The sequence below is a fragment of the Strix uralensis genome, chromosome 7 (assembly GCF_047716275.1).
Source record: "Strix uralensis isolate ZFMK-TIS-50842 chromosome 7, bStrUra1, whole genome shotgun sequence".
NCBI lineage: Eukaryota > Metazoa > Chordata > Aves > Strigiformes > Strigidae > Strix > Strix uralensis.
The window spans coordinates 9805889-9826101 of NC_133978.1; the positions used below are offsets into that span (position 1 = coordinate 9805889).

The 20213-nt window shown below is 42.2% G+C and overlaps 1 protein-coding gene across 2 annotated transcripts in view; it reads right to left on the minus strand.

The window, feature by feature from the left end:
• Positions 1–20213, minus strand: part of PHYHIPL (phytanoyl-CoA 2-hydroxylase interacting protein like) — a 59000-nt gene that overhangs the window by 24188 nt on the left and 14599 nt on the right. Inside the window, exon 1 of one of the 2 annotated variants that reach the window (XM_074874397.1) lies at positions 12409–12689. The exons of the other annotated variant lie outside the window; for it this stretch is intronic. Coding sequence (XP_074730498.1) covers positions 12409–12514 — 106 coding nt within the window. The 5' untranslated portion in view covers positions 12515–12689. Of the gene's footprint in view, positions 1–12408; positions 12690–20213 lie in introns of those variants that run through there. 2 annotated transcript variants of the gene reach the window in all.

Sequence of the window (20213 nt, forward strand, 5' to 3'; positions counted from 1 at the left end):
AGCGACTTATATATGCAAAAAGATTTATACAGATACACTGTACACTAAAGCTCTCTTAGACTGCTTATACTAAAGATGTGGTTTTATTTTTTACTGTACCTTGTCATGTTGAAGTTAAATAAGCTTCTCTGCAACCTTCTATGGAATGAGAATCAGAGTGTGGCAAAAATAGCTACAGCTGCACTACAACTCCTTCTGGCACACCACTGGCTTTCATGCCTCCGACCGTCAGAGCTAGGCTAGGGCAATTCTACCTTCTTGAAATCAAATGGGACATTATAGTAGACCGCAAACACTAAGCCACCACAGTATTTACTACTAATTAAAGTAATGCTCCCATTTTGTTCAGCACAGCAAGTGTACAGTGCATGGGCGGTAACTGGCTCTTCTCAGCATGTGTTGACTGCAAGATGCATTTTAAAACCAAATTTTAATTAAAATGAGCATTTCTCAGCTGCTGAAAGGGAAAGAAGGTAATAAGGGTTGTAAAAAGCTCTAAACCATCTTCTAGCTTAATTTAAATATAATTTAAAAATTAAAATGAACTTTACAGCCACTTGCATGTACTAGAATTTGTGTATAATGCATACCTTCCATTACATGGAATTCCAGATTTTGAAAGCAAGTAACTACATCAGAAACACTACTGTGAAAGCAGATCAATTTATCACATGTACTATATTCATTTAGCAGAAGCCCACACTGTCAGTTATCTATGCATCCTTATGTAATTCTGACCATACTTCAGACTACACTCAGACCCATTTTGCGGTGTAGTTTCAAAAGGATGCTATCTCCGTTCCATTTTGCTGGAAAACGGGGAGTGACACTTTTCAGCAGACTGCCACCCTGTTGATTATTAAAGGGGCAGATTTTGGAGCAGGAAGGGATCTGGAGCTTCTTATGGCACGAGGTTTTTCTCTTCTGATGAATAAACAAGTACAGCTGCATCTGAGACTGTGGAACTGCCTATGTCTCCAAGACTAACAATGAAAGAAAAGAGATCTTGTAGATGAAGGCACTGACTGTATGACCCTGGACAAGTTGCTTGGGGCTGGATTCTAATCCAAGTTACACTGCTCTGGGTCGCTGGCCTAATTGCTCCAATGCTCTTCATCTAACACAGTGTAACTGAGGGCAAAGCACTGGCCTTAATCTTCTACTGCTTTTAATATTAAGTGTGTATTAGAGAAATGAGTGGCCTTTCATGATTTGTGCTTTCACATGTCACTAAACAAAAGTGAGAGACAAACAAACACTTTCATTTTAGTTTATTACTATGAACCTCACGCTCATACTTGTTTACCTCATTCTTACTTGGCTGGCAACGACTTGTGCCATTTATTGCAGCTGTGTCTCAGTCAAAACCACAAATGCATTCTCTGCTCCAAGTTAAGTCATGTGAGTTTAAATCCAGTAAGGAAAGGCAGCCTTGTATTCACACGGGCTTTAATTTGACCTGCCAGCTTGTCTGAAAACTGCAACTGCCTTGATGGCACAAGGATTTTCATTTGAGACCCACTTTTCTTTCAAACAAAGGGAAGCCCAGAGAGAAAGGCAAAACTCATCACTTGAAGGGCAGCAGAGAGATCTCAAGGCTGGGGAACACAATTTTAATAAGCATTTTTCTTGAGAAAGTAGGGTGCTCAGCATGAGTGGGCTTTTGTAACCCACTGGACACCCTGGCAGTCTGCAGCATGAATGAGCGTTTCTTTACTTCAGCACACTGGTAACTGCTGTGTGCTTTTCACACAGATCTCTTGAAAGAAGTAGGATTTGGCTCTGGTTTACACCAGTTTGTGCTTTTTAACTGTGATTTGAAATGTATTACATATTCACAATAGTTCAGGAAATTCTACTCTGTAACATACTATTTTTCTTAATTTAATTTTTTGAAGGTTTCAGACTTTCTATTTGTCAGGCCCTGACAAATAAAGGATATAGGGGTTTTGAGAGCCTTTTTTGGCAGGAGCTGCAGTTGTTCTGTTTTGTTTCATTTCTAGCTGGTTTCCTAGGGCAATCAAGCATTGTCAAGGTCTTTGGATGTAGGTCTGCCACTGGTTGACTGTTACTAACTTATGAACTCTGACCAGAGTAGAGAGCTCACAGATAACTTAGGTTGCTGCCAGTTTCATTAAGGTAGGCAAGCATGCAGAAATAAGACACAAAAAGTCTTCTGTACTCTTATCATTCAGGCTATCAAAACAGTCATTGGATTGTAACAAGTGATCAATCATGGTCATGGTAAGACAAAATTGAATTATTAACCTATAGAGGAATAGCTGCACAACCTACTACAAATTCACTAAGCCAACCAAGTCCCCTTGGGTATGTTACTTTAAAAGAATTCATACTTAGATTCGTTTTTCATCTTTTGGACTTAGAGCATCTCAAGTAATGCTTTCCAACTTACACTCCCTACTATATGAGCTAAATATAACAAGTATACTAAAATATACTGAAGAATTTAGTTTCACTGTATGGCTTCCATCATCAAGCACCGCACACTTGCATTAGGGCTGACAGCCTCAGTGGCTTGCTGATGGTTTGCCCAAGGAAACAACCCAGAAACCAGCTGAGCATTACAGAATATACAAAACTAGAAGGAAAAGAATCAGTATTTAATTTTTCACATACAGGACCTGATTCTCTCTTCCCTGCACTTGTACAGTTATGAGAAAGCACCAGACATGTTTCTACTACACAGGTCATGCTGGGGCACCTGGCTACCTAATGTGTAACAAAACTGGAAATGAAACTCTTCATACTCTAGCAAGGCTCCTATACTCAGATCCCTGTCAATCAAACATGATTTAAGAATTCCATGCTCCCTAAACAAAGTGACAAAGTGAGGTACAGAAGCAACATATTCAACGGGTCAAGGTTCCAAAGCATGGTACAAAGCAGTTCACAGCCGGAGGAAACAAAGAAATGTACCTGGAGTTTCAGGTGTCTCCATCTAGGGGCGAAGAGAAAGTCACCTCTGCACATAGGCAGAGGTGAGGCAATCCCAGTAAACGGTGTGTGAAGTCTTACTGCTCAAACCTGTCCTTTTACAAAGGGTAAAGTGGTAGCTGTGTCAGGGCACAGGTAACATGGGCTAAAATTCCAGTATGTTCCACACAAGAGGGACAGAACTTTTCTGTGATGTAATGGATTCAGTGAGCAGATAGGCTTGGGGATTTTAAATTCCTGTGATTAGAGATATGCCTTGAAATTACATTGAAAGTGTAAAGGCTAGAAATTCATCAGAAACATTAGTGCTCTGAAAGCCACATGTTTACTACTGAGCATTTATATTAAATTACCAGCATAAATTCCCTCATAAAAGTGTAAGTGCATAATATTTACTTTATGTCATCAGATGCACCTTAGTAGCATTAAAATACAATCTGCTGCACACTCTGTTCTTAATTTTATCCCTTAGTTTATATAAACTCATGTATAATTTCCCTTTACATAAGTTGGATTAAAAGGACCAATGACACAGCATGAATCACTCCACTGATACTGGTATACTAGTACTTATGGCTGGCCAAGATTGAAAGAGCCTTTTAACATCTTTTTATCCTGCTGAGTTTGAAGTCCATATGTCTTCAACTATGAGTACACATAGAAGTGAACTGCAAAAAAACCCAGAATCTTTTAAAAATGTTATTTCTAGCCCCAAACTAAAGATAGAGGAAGTACAGACAAACTGCAACTTAGAGAAATTCCAAATTAGATGCCTATCTGTATGAAATAAGATAGAATACACACAACAAAAGTTAGGAAAAACCAGCAGCTGTAAGATCTTAATCGTGCCACGTTACAAACACAGATTTGTTTTTACACAAAGTCTGAAGCCAGTGGAATAACTCAGGGAATAAATTTATGGGATGCTTCTGACAATTGCAAACTGCAGAATTCTCCTAACGAGAGTGCACTGATATACAAAGCTTAACACAGGAATGCCTCAAACTATGCTTCTCCTAGAGGTGCCAGCTGTGTCTGACTTAACAGTATTGGAGAAATAAACTCCAGATGCCACTCCATACTTGGAACTAAGAAAGAGTGCAACTCTGATAATACTTTTCGTCGTTCTGCAGGAATGAAAGAGTAACACCAAACTAGTTTTAAGGTTTCCCTGTCTTGGCGGCAGCTAGAACTGTCAAGGCTCAGAGAAACTGCTGTTAGGTTATAAAAACAGTATAGCTAATCATTGTTTTTGAAAACATCCATGCAAAACAGCTTATTCATTCAAGCATAAATAAAACAAGAACACTCTGTGAAAACAATAAAATAAAATTGATTAATGATTCAACTACAAACACCACTGTGAAAATTGATCCAGCTACAAACACTACAGTGAGTTCTAACCAAACCTTCTGTGCTGAAGGAAACATTTTCAAGGTCAAATAAAGGATGTCCCACTGTATAACAGAACCTAGTGTGGAAACCACAGGAAGTGATCCTGGAGCAGAGCCTTCTTTAGTTCCAACATCATAAACACTGTATTTATTCATACTTTTCTATAGCAGTGATATATTTTATACATGTATCACATATGGGCAATGTCAGTACTATTTTTTCAGGCACGTTCATAAGTTTTTGAAGAAAGCAGGCTGCAAGTAAAATGCTTAAAACTTTTATCAAAAGAGAAAATAAGACAGAGTGGATGATTCTGGGCTGTGTTCAGCCTAAATTAAATATAGCCTTCCAGGTCACACAAAGCACAAAAGGCCATGTGTGCTGGCAACATGGCACACATACCTACTGTACCAAGTGGGCTAAGAAAAACAAACCCAGACTGCAAGGACTTTTAAAGATTACCTCCTCAATTGTGGTTAAAGATGCTGGCACTACTTCAGCAGCACAAAGGGAACTGAAAACTACCTTATTCAGGAAAGCTGGGGCCTCCAAACCTGCTATATAGAGACCATGAATAATAAAAGTTGGAGGAAATTACAAGGAATGGGTAAAGGATCCTTCTAGATTTTGGAGGAAAAAAATGGAAAGTTAATGAGGCAGAGAAGACCCAGAATGAAAACCCAAGGTCAGGAAGACAAGCTTCAGCAAGCATTTGGAGACAACTGAACACAACACTGCCTGACTGGAACCCATTCAAAAAATGAATGATTAAGTACTACAAAGCTCTGAATAAGAAGGCGATATAGTCGCTCCTCCCTTCACCTTACGTGACAAAAGCGATATTCTGCTTGTTCTAGAACCTATGGCTCTGGGAGAAGGGACCTCACTGAAAAGCTGATGTAAAAGCTGAAGTGGCCTGTAGGGCAGACTCTGATCTAGGTTATACAGGCATAACTCCAGGGTAAATAGGTAATTCAGAGAAGCGAGTTCAGAACAGAGTTTACCAGAGGCGGCAGAGCCATCAGATTAGTAGGCTGAGAAGAAAATTGCTACATCTAGTTTAAGATGGAAGATGAAACAGATGAAGAGGATACTAATGGCTTAACTCTTACTCAAGAAAAACAGGTTTTGAGATTTGCAGAAGATATATGAAATTTTAAGTAGGGGTTGGCTTGGCATTCTGGCTTCTCAGATACTGGAGGGAGTAGAATTCCTCTTCCCTAAATGATTCCTTCTGTCATTGTACTTATTAAGAACTACTGATCTGCAGGGCTGAACACTGGCTGGCAGGGATGAGACTGATACATGGCAAAACAGCTAAGGAGTTCAGGTGTTTACTGGGCTACCACAGATCCTGTGACTAGTTCCAGGCTAAATAAGCATCTTTATGAATGATGTGTAAAGAGAGATCACACTTCTATATTGCAGACATTAAAACAGAAGGAGCTGCAAGCACAAGATAGCTTAGAAACATAGGTAGAAAATGATAAAATGGATTCTGTTACAGGGTAAACAAAAGAATGTGTCTGGGAACTATAATCTGAAGCAAACACAAAGAAGAAGGGAGACAGTACTGTTTAAAAAAACCTTGATTATAACAATAAGTAGAAATTAACTACAAACCCCACATTGCACATTTGAATTTCAACCTAGCAATATCAGCATATAGCACTGGGAGAGAACAGTGCCTCCGTATGTGAATCTGGCATAATTACCCATCAAGCATTTCAGCTGCTTTAGAAAGGATCTAGAAAAGTTTCAGTGAAGAATAATTGAATCAATAGGGGCACAAATAGAATACCAGGCAAGATTTAAATAGCTAATAATATATAACTTGGTCACTGCCAGTCAAAATAGTTAATAATCAACTACACAGATTTGAGTGACATAAAACTCTAAAAGGAGATAAGCAGGGAGGAACATAACTCTAAAAATGAGAGAATATAAAGGAAGAATGGGGATGAGTACATTTCTTGACACAGGGATGTTGCAGTCAGTTTCTAGCAAAGCCTCACCGTTATTAGTGGCATCATTGCTTATGATATGAAACAAGACAGGATAAAGTACTCGCAATGGTGAGCTGAAGTGAAAGACATAAGCAAATCATTGGTTTTCTTCTTTTCTAAAGATCATTTATGAAGATTTCAAAATAGCTGCTCAGCTCCATTTAGTATTTTTCTGTGTCCTAACAGTAAGGAATACTACATGCGAAAATCTTAGTCTCTGGGAAGAATGTAAATCTAAAACCATATTAAGTACTTTTCTTTGCAACAAGAGAGCTTTTGAAGCTATGTACTAGATTTTAGCTCCTACCTAAAGCAGTATTATTGCCTGCCACAGAAAAAAAAAAAAAATTAAGTTCAGCCAGGTTAGAGGAAATTCTGTGGAAGAAATACATTTCTTAGTTGGCCATTCCACCATTCAAACCCTAGAAAAGTGATAGTTTGCGTTTTGAAGAGAGTGAATTTAAATCTCCAAACCTGCAGTTTGGGAGAGGTATAAAAACAACGAACATGCCTCTGAATTTTGTGTGCTATCAAAATATCACAGTTAAAAGCACCTCTCTATTATGCTGGAAACAAAAATATGAATTGTTTATTCCTGTGCTGAGAACTCTCATAGTTAAAAAAACCCCAAACAACTATGCAAGTCCAACCATTCAGGACACTAAGAATTAGTATGAAATTTGGATCTCTCACGTTGTCCTCTGTGTGGGAGTCTACCTAGAAATTCAATTTTTCCCCATCTCTGAGACTTACAGGATAACATTTCAGAAATAGCAGCAATACTGCTCTCTAATGCCAAAAAAGGGATTTGAAGAACGCATCCAGAGACTGGATGACGCCACGTTATCCCTTCTGTTTGAAAGGCAAATGTGTACGATATGGCTGTGAAAACTCCCATTTACAAGTATCTTTCAGAATGCTCCAATAAGTCCAGCAGAATAATAAACTTTTGAAATAAGTCAGAAAACACGAGGCATGCTCAAATTACATGGAAAGCCAAAGATGCGAGTTGTTTACACAAGACAGAAATGACATCTTAGCTTGTATGATGTAATGCTTTTATACAAGCTTGTTAGACTAAACAATTTTGATGGTGTCAAGTGTTTGGAAGGTGATGAAATTGATTTATGCAACTGAAACTGGCAAAGGCAGCCGTTCCAGTTCTGATCCTGATACCCAAATACATCAAATATATGAAGCGAACACAGAAAAAAACTTTAAAAGCACTTCAGTGAGATTGTACAGTTCAAGCTATCAATAGTTAGAAAATATCAGAATGAAGCGTACTTGAATAACCTTAAATTGGCCCCTTTTTTTGTTCAGATTATGATATAGTCTTTAACTGCATGATTACATACTATTTTTTCCACATAAATTCTGACTCATTCAGCATCCATAATGAATAGTGCGTCCATAATGAACTATTTTTCTTGTAACAGCTATTTGCTATTGTTCAGTGTGTAGTCCCAGGACTTATTTGCTACACATTATTCATATTCTGCTCTGAAGACAAAATTATGAATTTCATCATGGGTTTTTTTTCATGCATCTCATGGGTTTTCCAGGCTACTACAGTGCCTGGCTGCTTAACAAACATTCATTAGTTTATTTTGAAAACATCTCTGTGAGGGGAGGCAATCATGCTGCTTCCATTTTACACATGGAAGACTGAGGCACAGAGACCTTAAAAGATGGTCGCTAGCTTTCAGTGCCTATTTAAGGTGGTTAACATCTGTTTTCTCAAAGCATTTAGCACTGTGCTTTGTATTTTCAAAGTCCTACTCTCACTGAAGTCAGCTGCAGCTGTTGACTCTCAGTACCCCTGCAGCCCTGATACCATGGTATCATTCTTTGCTGACAAATGAACAAGGAGAATTTGGTATCCTGGGGTCATGAGTGGCTTTGGAAGATGGCATGTGCTGATACACACTGACCTTTTGCCGGCTGTCACACCAAAACATGGCCACTTCTTCCCTGTTCCTTGAACTTGTACTTGTCCCACACCTCCTTCTACTCCGCACTCACTCTTTGAAAGTCCTGTTCTGCATTCCTAAGGCTGTCCTTTCAGTCCCAGTTGGTTTGATCAGCATGTCCTAATTCCATTCCTTTACTCCTAACCTCTGTGGTCTAAATTGATCAGTTCCCCCCTCCACATTCTTGTACTTTCTGTCTCTTCTTTGCAGACAGGTTTCCAGGTTTACTCTTCACAGGTTCCCAATTCTCATTCCATCTCCATTTATCCCATTCATCTAATCTGGGTGAACGCCCCCTCATCTTTTTTTCCCAGTTTTACTTCCCTGGACACCCTGCCTGAACTTGGGTTTACCTCCCATGCTCCTTCATCTTCTTCTCCTGTTCCCATTCAGGGTCATTTTGTCCACTTCTGCCTCCCATTTAATCTAATCTTCACAAACATCCCTAGCTTCTGAGTCTCTCCTGTTCCTCCACCCTTGACCAGCCACAGCCTCAGCCTCTATTCGCGCCTTCTGGGACAGGTTTTTTTGCCCCTCTCCACAGTCTGTGACTCCCAAGTTCCAATGTCCTCGTTGAAGGTTTGCTGCTCTGCTTTTCTTCTTTCTGCGTTTTGATAGGTATCTTCCACTTCCCAGATGTCTGTGCCAACTGTAAGAGCAGGGAAAGCAGGTGACAGCGTCCCTGCTCTCACTCTGGCAGGACCCCAGCAGCCAAAGTGCAGTATCTGTAGGGGGAGCGCTGCACAACCACAATGGGGAGCTTCAGGAAATTCAGCTCCTAAAATCTAAGACTGTTCTACCAAGTCTGTGGGAAGCACAGTTTTTTCAAAGGCTTATGATCTTCTGTAGTTAAGATATATTTTCATGGAATTGGCCTGCTCATGACACAAAGGACATCCACCTATTAAAGTTTTAATCCCTAGGTAGGGCTAATATAAATTTTATAAAAAGGTCACCAGAATTTTTAGCACAGATTAAACAGTCTTTCCTGGGCTAAGTTTACAGAAATATGGCTGCAATGTTCAAATACAGCAAAGGAAAGTAACAAATGATACCCTTTTTCCTATACACAAAGTGAGTTCAGCAGAGTTCAAACTACGTTAGACTGTGCAATACACTAATACTAAGCTGTGCTAGTAGACCCACCTAAAATAATAAGAAAAAATAATGCAAGTTGCCTTTATAAATAACAGAGAATGCTGAAAATACGAGATGATAATTGGCTTTACAGTGTTGCATTCACTTTAAACCAAATATTACCGGGTGTTTTGATTTAAAAAAAAAAAAAATCTCCAAAATGCATATATTTGTTCTATTTGACATTTGTAAGTGTTGAAAATGGTCTTGATTCATTAAGAAAGATGACAGTGCTTGCAAAAAAACACTGAAAGAAACAGGAAAAAAATCTAAAAAGATATGAATTGTTGTGATATTATTAATTGTTCACTGGATTTCTGCTCCTGCATATACCTCCATAGGAGGCATAACCCAGTTTTCTGAATACAAAATGTTTCAATATTGATTTCCTTGTCTTAGAAAACAAGAGAAATATTTTGTTATCTGTATAAATATTCCATTATTGCTTATGCTTATACTGCAGTATTGCCTGCAATTCCAAACTAACTGTGCTGCAGAATTTGTCATAGTTGGATATGTACTGCTATCATTTCACTGGTTGCCTTTACAGTTACTACAGCTTAGGCGTCAAGGACATTTTCAAAATACGAAAATCTAGCATATTTTTAATTCACTACGGGTAACATATTGATATCACAAAACTATGATTAACCTCAGTGATGCCAACACATCACCTTAAGAACTACATCTTTTACATCAAAGATACCCTAAAATAAATTGTAAGTATTTAAAATATAAATGCACTAACTAAAGCCATGTACACAATTAGGGATCTAAACATGTTGCATATACATTTGAACGCTTACCTAGAAAGATTAATGCCTTAACCTTTGCTGCTTGTTTTTATGTTCACATTAAACCAAGCTTTTTGATGCATAAGTGCCACCTGTAGGAAATACCGATGTATGCTCAAGTGCAGTCTTGTGCCAAATTAGGCACCGAGTTACATATCTTACATGTCCAATATAGGTGTCTCCTTCAGAAATCCAACCATTTATTGTAGGAAGCAATGATCCTGTATGATAGGGGCTTACTTGATGAAGATTAGTTTGTAAAGCCAGATCTACAGGGAAGTTGTTGTTTTCCAGTGAAGCTTATTCAAAAGGGAATTAAAATTAAAAATACTTAATTTTTCCATTTGTTTGTTTGTACGACACTATTCCATAGAAATCAAGCAATCCTTAACCACAGTATGTTGAACCAAATAGAAAAACCAAATAGATTAACACGAAATACTTCACTACAATTACTTGGGGTAGACAAATATGAAGCACTGCAAAATTTATCTATTTTATCTCTAGATTTAATAAAAAAAATACACGTGAAAGTGTTTTAAAAAAGAATGGTCTAGCCTCCACTACTATAAACATAGTTGGGTTTCTCTAGACAGTGAGTTAGGCATGAGTGGATGTAAGTGCATATTAAATCTTAATCCAAACATCAAAAAAATTCAAAGAGTTTCCAATGCAGCCATAAAAATAATTACTGAAAAGACTTTTCAATGCCTCGTCAATTTCTTGAATATTTCAAGAAAAATAAGAGCTTATAAAAATCCAGCATTTAAAATATTAAGTCTAAATAAGAGCTTATAAAAATCCAGCATTTAAAATATTAAGTCTGCCTAGGTCAAAAAGTGAAGTATTTCATCACAATCACAACTAATTTGCAAAAAAAAAATCACTGACAAAGCTGGACTGACTCTTTCTATAACCATCGCCTATAACAGTTATGCTCCAAAAATACACTCACAAGAAGGAAATAGTTTAATTCAGCTGTACCATTCACTGACACAGTATCTCCATTCCTCGGTATATTTACCAGGTAACATATATTCCACACCTAAAGTACATTTTGCATCAAAAAAATAGAAGTTTTTTGATATTGTTTTTGATATATTTTTGATAATACAGTGTCAGATGAGAAAATGAGAATAATGTGGTATATGAACACAAATTATATGCCACTCTACAAGAGAATACGTTTGTATTGTTTGACTGTCCGTTTCCCTGTTCAGTTTTGTCACTCATGGTTGTGCACAAGCGATATTACGCTCTTCTACCACAGCCAGCTTTCGGTGTTGTTTCACGCACGTAGATTTGTTTTGGCTGTCCCTCACCACCGCCTTACAGTTATCTGGCTGCTTCGACCCAGATCATCCCTAACATCCATCCGCACCTGCAACTCTCAACCCAAACTTCATCTGTCCGAGGTCTAGCAGTGCCTGCCGGGGGAAGGGCTGCCGCTGTCTCGGGGCACTGCGGGCTCTCCCCGGGCTCTGCGCCCGCCCGCCCGCCCGGCCCGGCCCCGCCGCCGGCGCGGTGCTGTCCGCGGTGCTGAACCGCGGGGCCCCGCCGCCTCCCGCGCCCCATCTTGCGAGCCCCAGGGCCGCTCCACTCCCCGCCTTATCGCTCGCACAAGCGACCGGCAACAAGTTTCGCCGTTAGCCCACGCCAGCCTGCAGGTTCGTCCGGGTATTTTTAAGCGCAAGAACTGCCCTACAATACAAAGGAGTTTGGAGACCGCGGGTAACAAAAAACCCACCAGGGCCACTACCCCGTCCCTCCATCCGGACCCCGCAGCGCCCGCTCCAGCTCTCCCGGTTGCCTCTCCCAGCAGACAGCCCAGCGTCCATCCCTGGCAGGGGCAGGGCTGTGCAGCAGGCTCGCCCAGGGGCAAACGCACTGCAACGGCAGGGATGGCTCAGGGAGCGGCGGGTTTCCCTCCCTTCCCTCCAGCAAGGTGCAACCTTCTCTCTTTCCTTTTGTTCTCGATGGCAGGAGGGTGGCGGCGGCGGCGGGAGGGGTGGGGAACACTTGCACCTACAAATACATGGGGGATAACAAAGGACCACACGCCGCGGGGATTAATTTGCATTAGCATCCATAGGGGCAGCGGCAGCATCTTGCGTCGGCAGGGATTAGCCGTGCGGAGCCCGGACTCACCGTCCCTATCGCAGAGCTGAATCGCCTCCAGGCTCAGGTTCTTGATCACCTCCTCGCAGGGGCTAGTGGGGCTGCTCATGGTGTGCGCCAGGCGCGGAGCCTCCATCGCGCCCCTCGCCGCTCCCTGCTGTCGTGCCGCCGGGGGCTGGGGCTGGGGCTGGCCGGCTCCGCGGCGGGCGGTGCAGAGCGGAGCGGCAGCGCTTCCCGGCGCCGCCCGGCTGGGCTGGGCTGGGCTGGGCCGGGCCGGGCCGGGCGGAGGCGGGCGGGGAGCGGATTTGTCGCTGCAGTCAGGCGGGGAGGAGGCAGCAGCGAGGCGCGCGCCCTTCGCGCCCCAGGCTCCGCGTTTAAAGGGGCCGCCGCGCCAAACCGCTCCCCTCCCCCACCCCTCCACCTCCTTACGTAACGGCGGCGGCGAGGAGCCGAGCCCCCGCCCGCCGCCCGCGGCCCCCGCCCGGCCCTGCCGGACCCGCCCCGGCCGCGGCCGCGCTGCCCCGCACAGCCCGCACCCGCCCCGGGCACGCACCGGCCGCCTTCGCGCGCGCGGCGACCATTAGTAGCGGCCGGCGGGAGGCGCCCCGGAGGGCGCGCGGCGGCCCGGCCCGGCCCTGCCGCCTCCCCGCGGCCCGGCCCTGCCGCGCCGGTACCGTCCCGGCAACCAGCCGGCCGGGGCTTCACCTGGCCGGCTTCGGGCGCCGCCGCCCGCCCCTGTCCCGCCCGAGGACGCTTTGTGTGGAGGTTGCTCCATGGCACGAGGGGAGTCGCATCGACCCCCCAAACCCCAACCCGCGGCGGTCAGCGCTTTTCCCTGCCCTGAGCACACACCGCCACAACCGCTGTACATAAATCACACCGAACTGCAAGGGCTGCGCGCACTCGCTTTGATCCTTCAATTATGCAAGAATTTGAAGAAAGAAATATTAGCCCTTGTTAAATTGATAAAAGCTGGCAGAAGGTTATAGATGGCAGGACAGGGCACAGGAATGAGCCGTTCCTGGCTGCCTGCCCTGCACATTTCCCTCCTGAGCTTTTTGTGGAAAGGAGAAACAACCCGCAGTGTACCGGTGCTATTTCTACAGAGCCTTTGTGAAAGCATTTTTTTTTTTTTTTTTTTAATCATGGAGAAACAATTCCATCTCGACAGTTTCAGGAACAAGAATGGGGCCGGAAAAGGCCGGAAAATTTAAGTAAAGAGTAACAGGAGAGTAAATTAAAACTTGTGCAGCACTGCACCTTCCGTGGCTGAGACAGCCCAGCTCCCTCAGCAGCTCCAGGGCTGCAGGCTGGACAAAGGAGCAGCCTCAGGGACTACGACAGCACAGCGCTTTCTCCAGGTTATAGACGAACTTTGGGATCAAACTCAGCATGCTGGGATGGGATCACCAGTCTCCAGATAAAGTGGTTTCAGTCCATTTCCTACCACACATTACAATAACCATTCCTGGCACCTCGATGTTGTTTCACTAAACCAAAAGTGGCATCATTTGGCCATTGATTTTGAGAGACCAGCACCGTCTGCTCTGAGAAACACAAGTTCATTGCACACAGGCCCCCAACAAGCTTGAGGCCGCAATGTTTCTTGGTCAGCACTGCATGCCAGCCAGTCCGAAGAGTCCCTAAAGCTCCCATTTCCCATTTTGGAGCCCCAAGACCACCCAGACTGCTCCCGGTCTCCACTGATCCAGTGCAGTAGCAAGCTCCACGCGCAGCCAGATGTTTGTCACTCAGAGGTGGCTGTCCACTGGACTTTGGAATTATTCTATTCTTTGTGATGGTTTCTAGGGACACTAATATGAGGAAATGAGTTCTGGCGTTACCTTTCGCAATGCCACTGCCAAGTGCTGCTGCCTGGGAGAAAGGAACAAGTTTGAGGAGCCCTGACTCCTATGACATGACTCCTATGACACCTTCAGAAATCTGTAGTGCAGCATGGGGAGAAAGTGCAACACTGAGCACCCTTCCTGCACTGTCTACTCTTTGCCCCCTCCCTTCCTTGTTCGCCTTCTATTTTTTTCTCCTCTTTGTCTCTGATGTTTTTTCACCATGAAGGAAAATGTGTGCAGAGGGGTCAGGCAGAGGAGAAATGGAATGAGTGGGAAGGAAACCTAAAGGAAGAGAAAATGAAAAGAAGCGATAACAAACAGGGAGGGAGAATGTGAGTCAGTGGGGAGGTGGGAAGGGAGAGGAATATATGAATGAATGCACAGACAGAATGAGGACAAATGGAGAATCTGAGAGGAAAGAAATGAAAGTGGGTGAGACTGCATTCATCAGGTTTTAATTTTGGCTCTGACAAGCATTCATTCCTCGCACTGAAGCAAAATCTTTCTCCTCAATATTGCAACTGCTCTTAGCACACAGTCATCTCCTACATGAGGCTGGAAAATTTCTTTCTCTGAAGACGGTGTATTTAGTCTCTCAGCCTTATGTTCCACATTCATTCTGTTCCACAGTGTGGCAGACGCTTCAGCAGCTCACACAATCTTGTTACTTCTTTGCTACAACATTATATAAAGTCCATTTGAAGCAGACCCTGTTCTTGAATACTGAGAGGATTCCCATTTTATTGTCTCTGCCTCTATTTTCTACACCTTCCTCTCCTCTACTTTTTATTCTATGCAACTGAAACCAGGTTTTTAAGAACGGATGGATTTTGCATAGCTCTTTGAAAGCAGACAGCTTTGGGGATGTTCCCATTCCTCCAAGGCCTCCCATTTCTCAGCTGCCTTATAGCAATAACTCCTTGCTGAGTTATATCTATCCATCTCCCCACACTATTACAATTTTTTTTTAAAGAAAAGGCTGGTCAAGGCTACAAATACTGGCAGACTTCAGTGGAAGAGTAGAGAAACCTTTTCCACAGATCAGCTCTTCTAAAGCATGAAACAAGCCGGACCTGCCTGAGACAGCATTTTGCAGAGTCACACTTCAGACTTCATGCTTCCTTCTGCCAATCGCTACTCCCATCACCTGGGCTAGGGCTCAACAGTTTTTAAAGCTCAGATTACTCCCAGATGTGATTCCGTGCAATCACTTGGCACTGAATTTAGTCCTAGGTATTTCAGTCTCAAAGCACACAATACTCTCTCGGTGTTTTTCTTACCTGCAAGAACTGTACTCTGCTTGTCTTAACAAGGAATAGTGTTGTCTGAGGCACAAGCTACGTTTGTGCTAAAGGATGACAGAATCTCAGTGTACAATCTGAAAGTTTGTTCTGTGATGGATTATCCCTGACAGTGTTTAGCAAAAAATGTCACATATCACAAATATGGGTCAACATTATGTAACGGGAAGTCTGCCAATGGCAGCATAACATTAGAGACAAGAGAGTGTCAAATGTTTAGAACTGCAAAAGCTTGCGAAGAATTTGCCACAACAGCAACCTTTCACACTTTCAACATTTAGATAAATAGGGTAGTACCAATTTCTGTAGTTCAACACAAATGTGTCATTACTGCAACCTCACCTAAGGAAAGAGAAGCAGCATTTTCTAGCACAACACAGGTAACACGAGCTGTGGCACACACCTCTGGACTGTCTAGGTTCAACAATCTTGGCTCTCGTGCCTTAGCCTGGCATTCACAGCCCCTCAGGTAGGTCACCAAGATCTTGCTGCAGGGAGACCACTCTATGGCAGACAGGCAGAGAGGCTGGCAGCCATCCAGAGAGGTGCGTGGCTTCTTTCCTAAAAGCCACAACCTCATTCTAGCCATAAGAGCAAGAAGAAAAGGGGCTGTGTGCTCCTCTCCTCCCCACCAACCAACCCACACCCCATTACAAAGTTCTGTCCCACCTATGTCACACTCCATTTTGGGAAAACTGCTCTGCAGAGCAGAGTACAGCACTAAGCTGTGAGGCAAGCCCATTCTTCCTATTCGAAAACACTTTTGTATTTCACAGTAGCAGGTTTCTATTTGCAAGTTATAAAAGAAACCTCCTTTCTCAGACTTCAATAAGACTCAGAGTTCCAGCTCTTCCTTCCCACTTGGGAATGAAAAAGACTTGTGTTATTGCTCAGTGGACTGTGCAAGCAGAAGGCAGAAAGGCTACAGACATTTTTCAGGAAAGAAAAACAAGGAGGAAATAAAGCCTTTTTTTTTTTTTTTTTTTTTTTTCTATTAATATGTCACTTTTGAGGAGAAAAGCAAAATATTAAAGGACAGAAGGGTCAAAACCAGTATCTAGCATTTGGGTCAGTCCTAAAAGAAGCATTGACTAAGCTTAGCAACTAACTCCTGAAATTTCATGGAAAAAAATGCTTTGCAATTTCGCAGTCATTCTTTGTCTTTAGTGGACATGTCAAGTGTTTCAAGCATGCAAAGCCACATACTTGCAAAGGATTGTGTGCAAGATACTCTTGAAATACCATAGGACTGAAATAAAATCCACACACTGCTGGCAGAAAAACAAACAAACAAAAAAAGATTTGAGACCCTAAGTGAAAGCCGTGACTATGTACAGTTAATGTGCAGTGCGACGCAGCTTCCTTTTCTACACGGAGACAGACATTGATGTATGACAATTTACAGCACTAGGCACAGTATCTCACTGGGTACCTCTTTGTTTTGTTCTCAGATAGCAAAGCAAGAGCCTCCTCAAATGTTCAAATGAGGAGGATGGTGGCACATGTCCCCCTTTTTTCTCTGGGAAAATCTGCAGAGCAGCAGTGTTTAGTCTTAGCTCTGGAGTGAGTCTCCCTCCCTCTTTCTCCCGCTCTCTGCAGAGGTAACAATGGCAGCCAGGCACCCTGACACTAAGTCCAGCAGTGAGGCTGCAGCTGTCTGGGAAAGGCGTCTGTCTGCTGTCTTCTGCTTTGATGTTGCTCACAATGCTGGGAAGCCCTTGCTATTTCTGGGAACTCTCCAGTGAGATGCATGCAGTAGTTCATACATCTCAAAATGTCTCTCCCTTCCCGGTTATGAAGACTTCATTTCAGCAATTGCATTCAGTTCATGCATTCAGGCTTTTCTTGCAAGGCCATAAAGCATACTTTAAAACGTCAAAGATACAATTCTGAGGTAATCTTGTGACTTCTGGTGCCAGGGGACCTACTCATGAATCTGTAGTTTTTTGTACAGTATGATGTGAAAATGGCTTCTGTATGGGGAAAAGCTAGTCTACTACTCGGATAAAAAGACAATCAGTCTGGAAAAAGGCAACCAAGGGGATATGTGACAGAGATTCACTAAAGCACAAGTAGCACAAACAAGGCAAGCCAAAGTCTGACAGTTTGCCAAGTCTCCCAGTACAACAATTAGAGGGTGTCAATTGAAGTTAATAGCAACTAGCTTCAAAATAAACAGAAGGAGGTGGTACTTAGTGCAATTTGTGTTTGAGTTGTAAGGCCAAAGGTCAGTGTCAATGCCAAAAGTTTTCATTGGTTCAGGGAGAGCCTGGAAAAGTTAATGGAAAAGAAATCCTTTAGTTACTAAACCCACAAGTGATTCAGAGCCCCTAAGCTGAAAATTATTAGAGTCTGGAGAAGAGTTACTGAAGAGTGTTATATGTGCCTGTCCTGCTCTTCATCTTCTGTAAACATCCATTTACATCCACTGCTAAAGAGACTAATATACTGGTCTAGGTAGGTCTTTGGTCTGACCCAGCACAATCAAGGAAATACCCTGGTATTTAAGCCTTCATTCCTTACCACCGCCCCCACCACCACACTGTCCTCACTGATGAACACTTCAGAGTATGGAGCCTTCCAACTGCATCATCTGGGTGCGCAACTCCCAACCTACTCTGAGCAACGTAAACAATTAAAAGGAAATGTTCCTCTCAGATAAACAGAAAGATATCAAGCAAATTATCTTTTTATTAATGCTACTTATGCTGCTGCTTTCTGAATTCCAGTTTTCTGATCAGCTTTATAAAGCCTGAATAAGCATTTAAGACAGACAAATTCTTTCACAGACAAAAATAATGTATTTGTAGCTTCATAAAATTTACTCGTTGCCTGATGGGCACAAAGTACTGTTAATGCTTAGCATTATCATTTATTAATTTGCTTTTAAGTTGAGCCTCACTTTATTAGATCCATAGCATCCCTAAAGAACAACTAGGACCTTCTGTATTTCCTCTCTCCTCTGCTGTTAATCATTCTTCCTACTTTAGTAATAATTTTCACAATTAATTAGTGCTTTATGCTCCAGATAGTGAACTGTATCTTGATCTTTAAAGGATACTACCATCCGCTTATCCCTGACAATGCTGACTGCTACTCAGATTTTCTTTCTGTCTACAGTTCAGTGGCCAGCCTGTGATACCTTTAAGTGAATTTTAGCCCAAGCTGACTTGTTTCAGTAATTCCCTTAAGATATTATGTGGCAGAGTGTCAAATGCCTTTGTAAAGTCTTGATGCTATTCTGTACTCTACTAATCTTCTGGCTTCACCTCAAAAAGAAGTGGAGGGATAAACATTCTAATTTGTCTGGTTTAGTTTACTGTAGTACACCTGTGTCATATCTAGATCTCATTACACTGTTCACCTCCATATGAATACATTTTCCCCTTCTGCTTTAATATTTATAGTATTTATTTCAATTTGGAGCCATGCCCACAAGACAATAGTTTCCATAGTTACTCTTAATTCAATTCTTAAAGACTTGTAACATGCTGACACTTTATTAATCTCCTGATACTTCCTCAACTCTCTGTGGGCTTTTTTAGCAACTAGTTGTTCCATCAGTTCTATAAATACCCAAAGGGACACCTCAGATGCATTTGTTCAAGTGATGATATTTCGTTATGTGTTTCTTAGTTGCTTTTTCCCAGCAGTTCACAATTACATCAATGATTTCTTAACCAAGCCATTATTCAAAGTTTAATCCCCTTCCCAATAAACTTCATGGTAAAAGTCCAATTAGCTTTAGTGGGAATAAGAACTGGTCTCAAAATTCATCTCATTACAAATTAATTACAATTAATATTTTCTTGGTCAAGTCATTTTGCGTTATTGTGCCTTCAGGACTTGTAACACAGTCTCTTCGTATTATCTTCAACCTCTTGGCAACAGTTTCAGTGTATCCTCACGCTGTCCCTGTTTTTCTCATGTGCACTAAACTTGGAATATAAAAGCCTGTTTTGGTGACCCTCCAGTTTTCTGTTTCCAGCGCAGTTCATATTTTACTTTCACTTGCTTAAGTAGCCCACAGTGACCCATTCTCTCTTCAGTGTTTCCCATTTTCATTGGAACAAGACACATTTCTGCTGGCTTTCCATTACAGTGTCTTCTCAAGCCTTTCCTACTGCCCTTCCCCTTTCCACAAAGGCTTTTCTTAAACTCTGTCAACCGATCCTGTGAATTAGATTTTTCTCATAAGACTACATCCTTCCATTGGATGATGTCAAAACGCTTCAAAGACAGCCCAGAAGGAGGTACAGTTCAGTAATATATGAAGTTAATAAAGTCTAAGTGACTAGTTCCTCGATGTCATCTACTGATCTAGTTTTCTTATAGAGCTTTAAGCTTTTTGTATAAACACAGACAGTCGTTCTAGATTAATGCTGCTGCCTGTCAGCTTTTGTACCATCAAGATCTGCTATGACTGAGGTGACATGACAAGACAGGAAAGACACCATTATCTTATCCCCCACTGCTACCATGAACACAGCTAATTAACTGCTAAGGAAACAGAAGGAAAATTATGTTAAATGAATGAGAGGAGGAACACCCAGACATTCCCTCTCCTTGGCTCAGAGCCTGGATGTGTAGTGAGACTAGTCTTAAATTTCACTCAACTCATAATCACTTACTACAAGATCTTACATTGTCTTTCAGATCTATGATCCACAATTAGAATTTCACA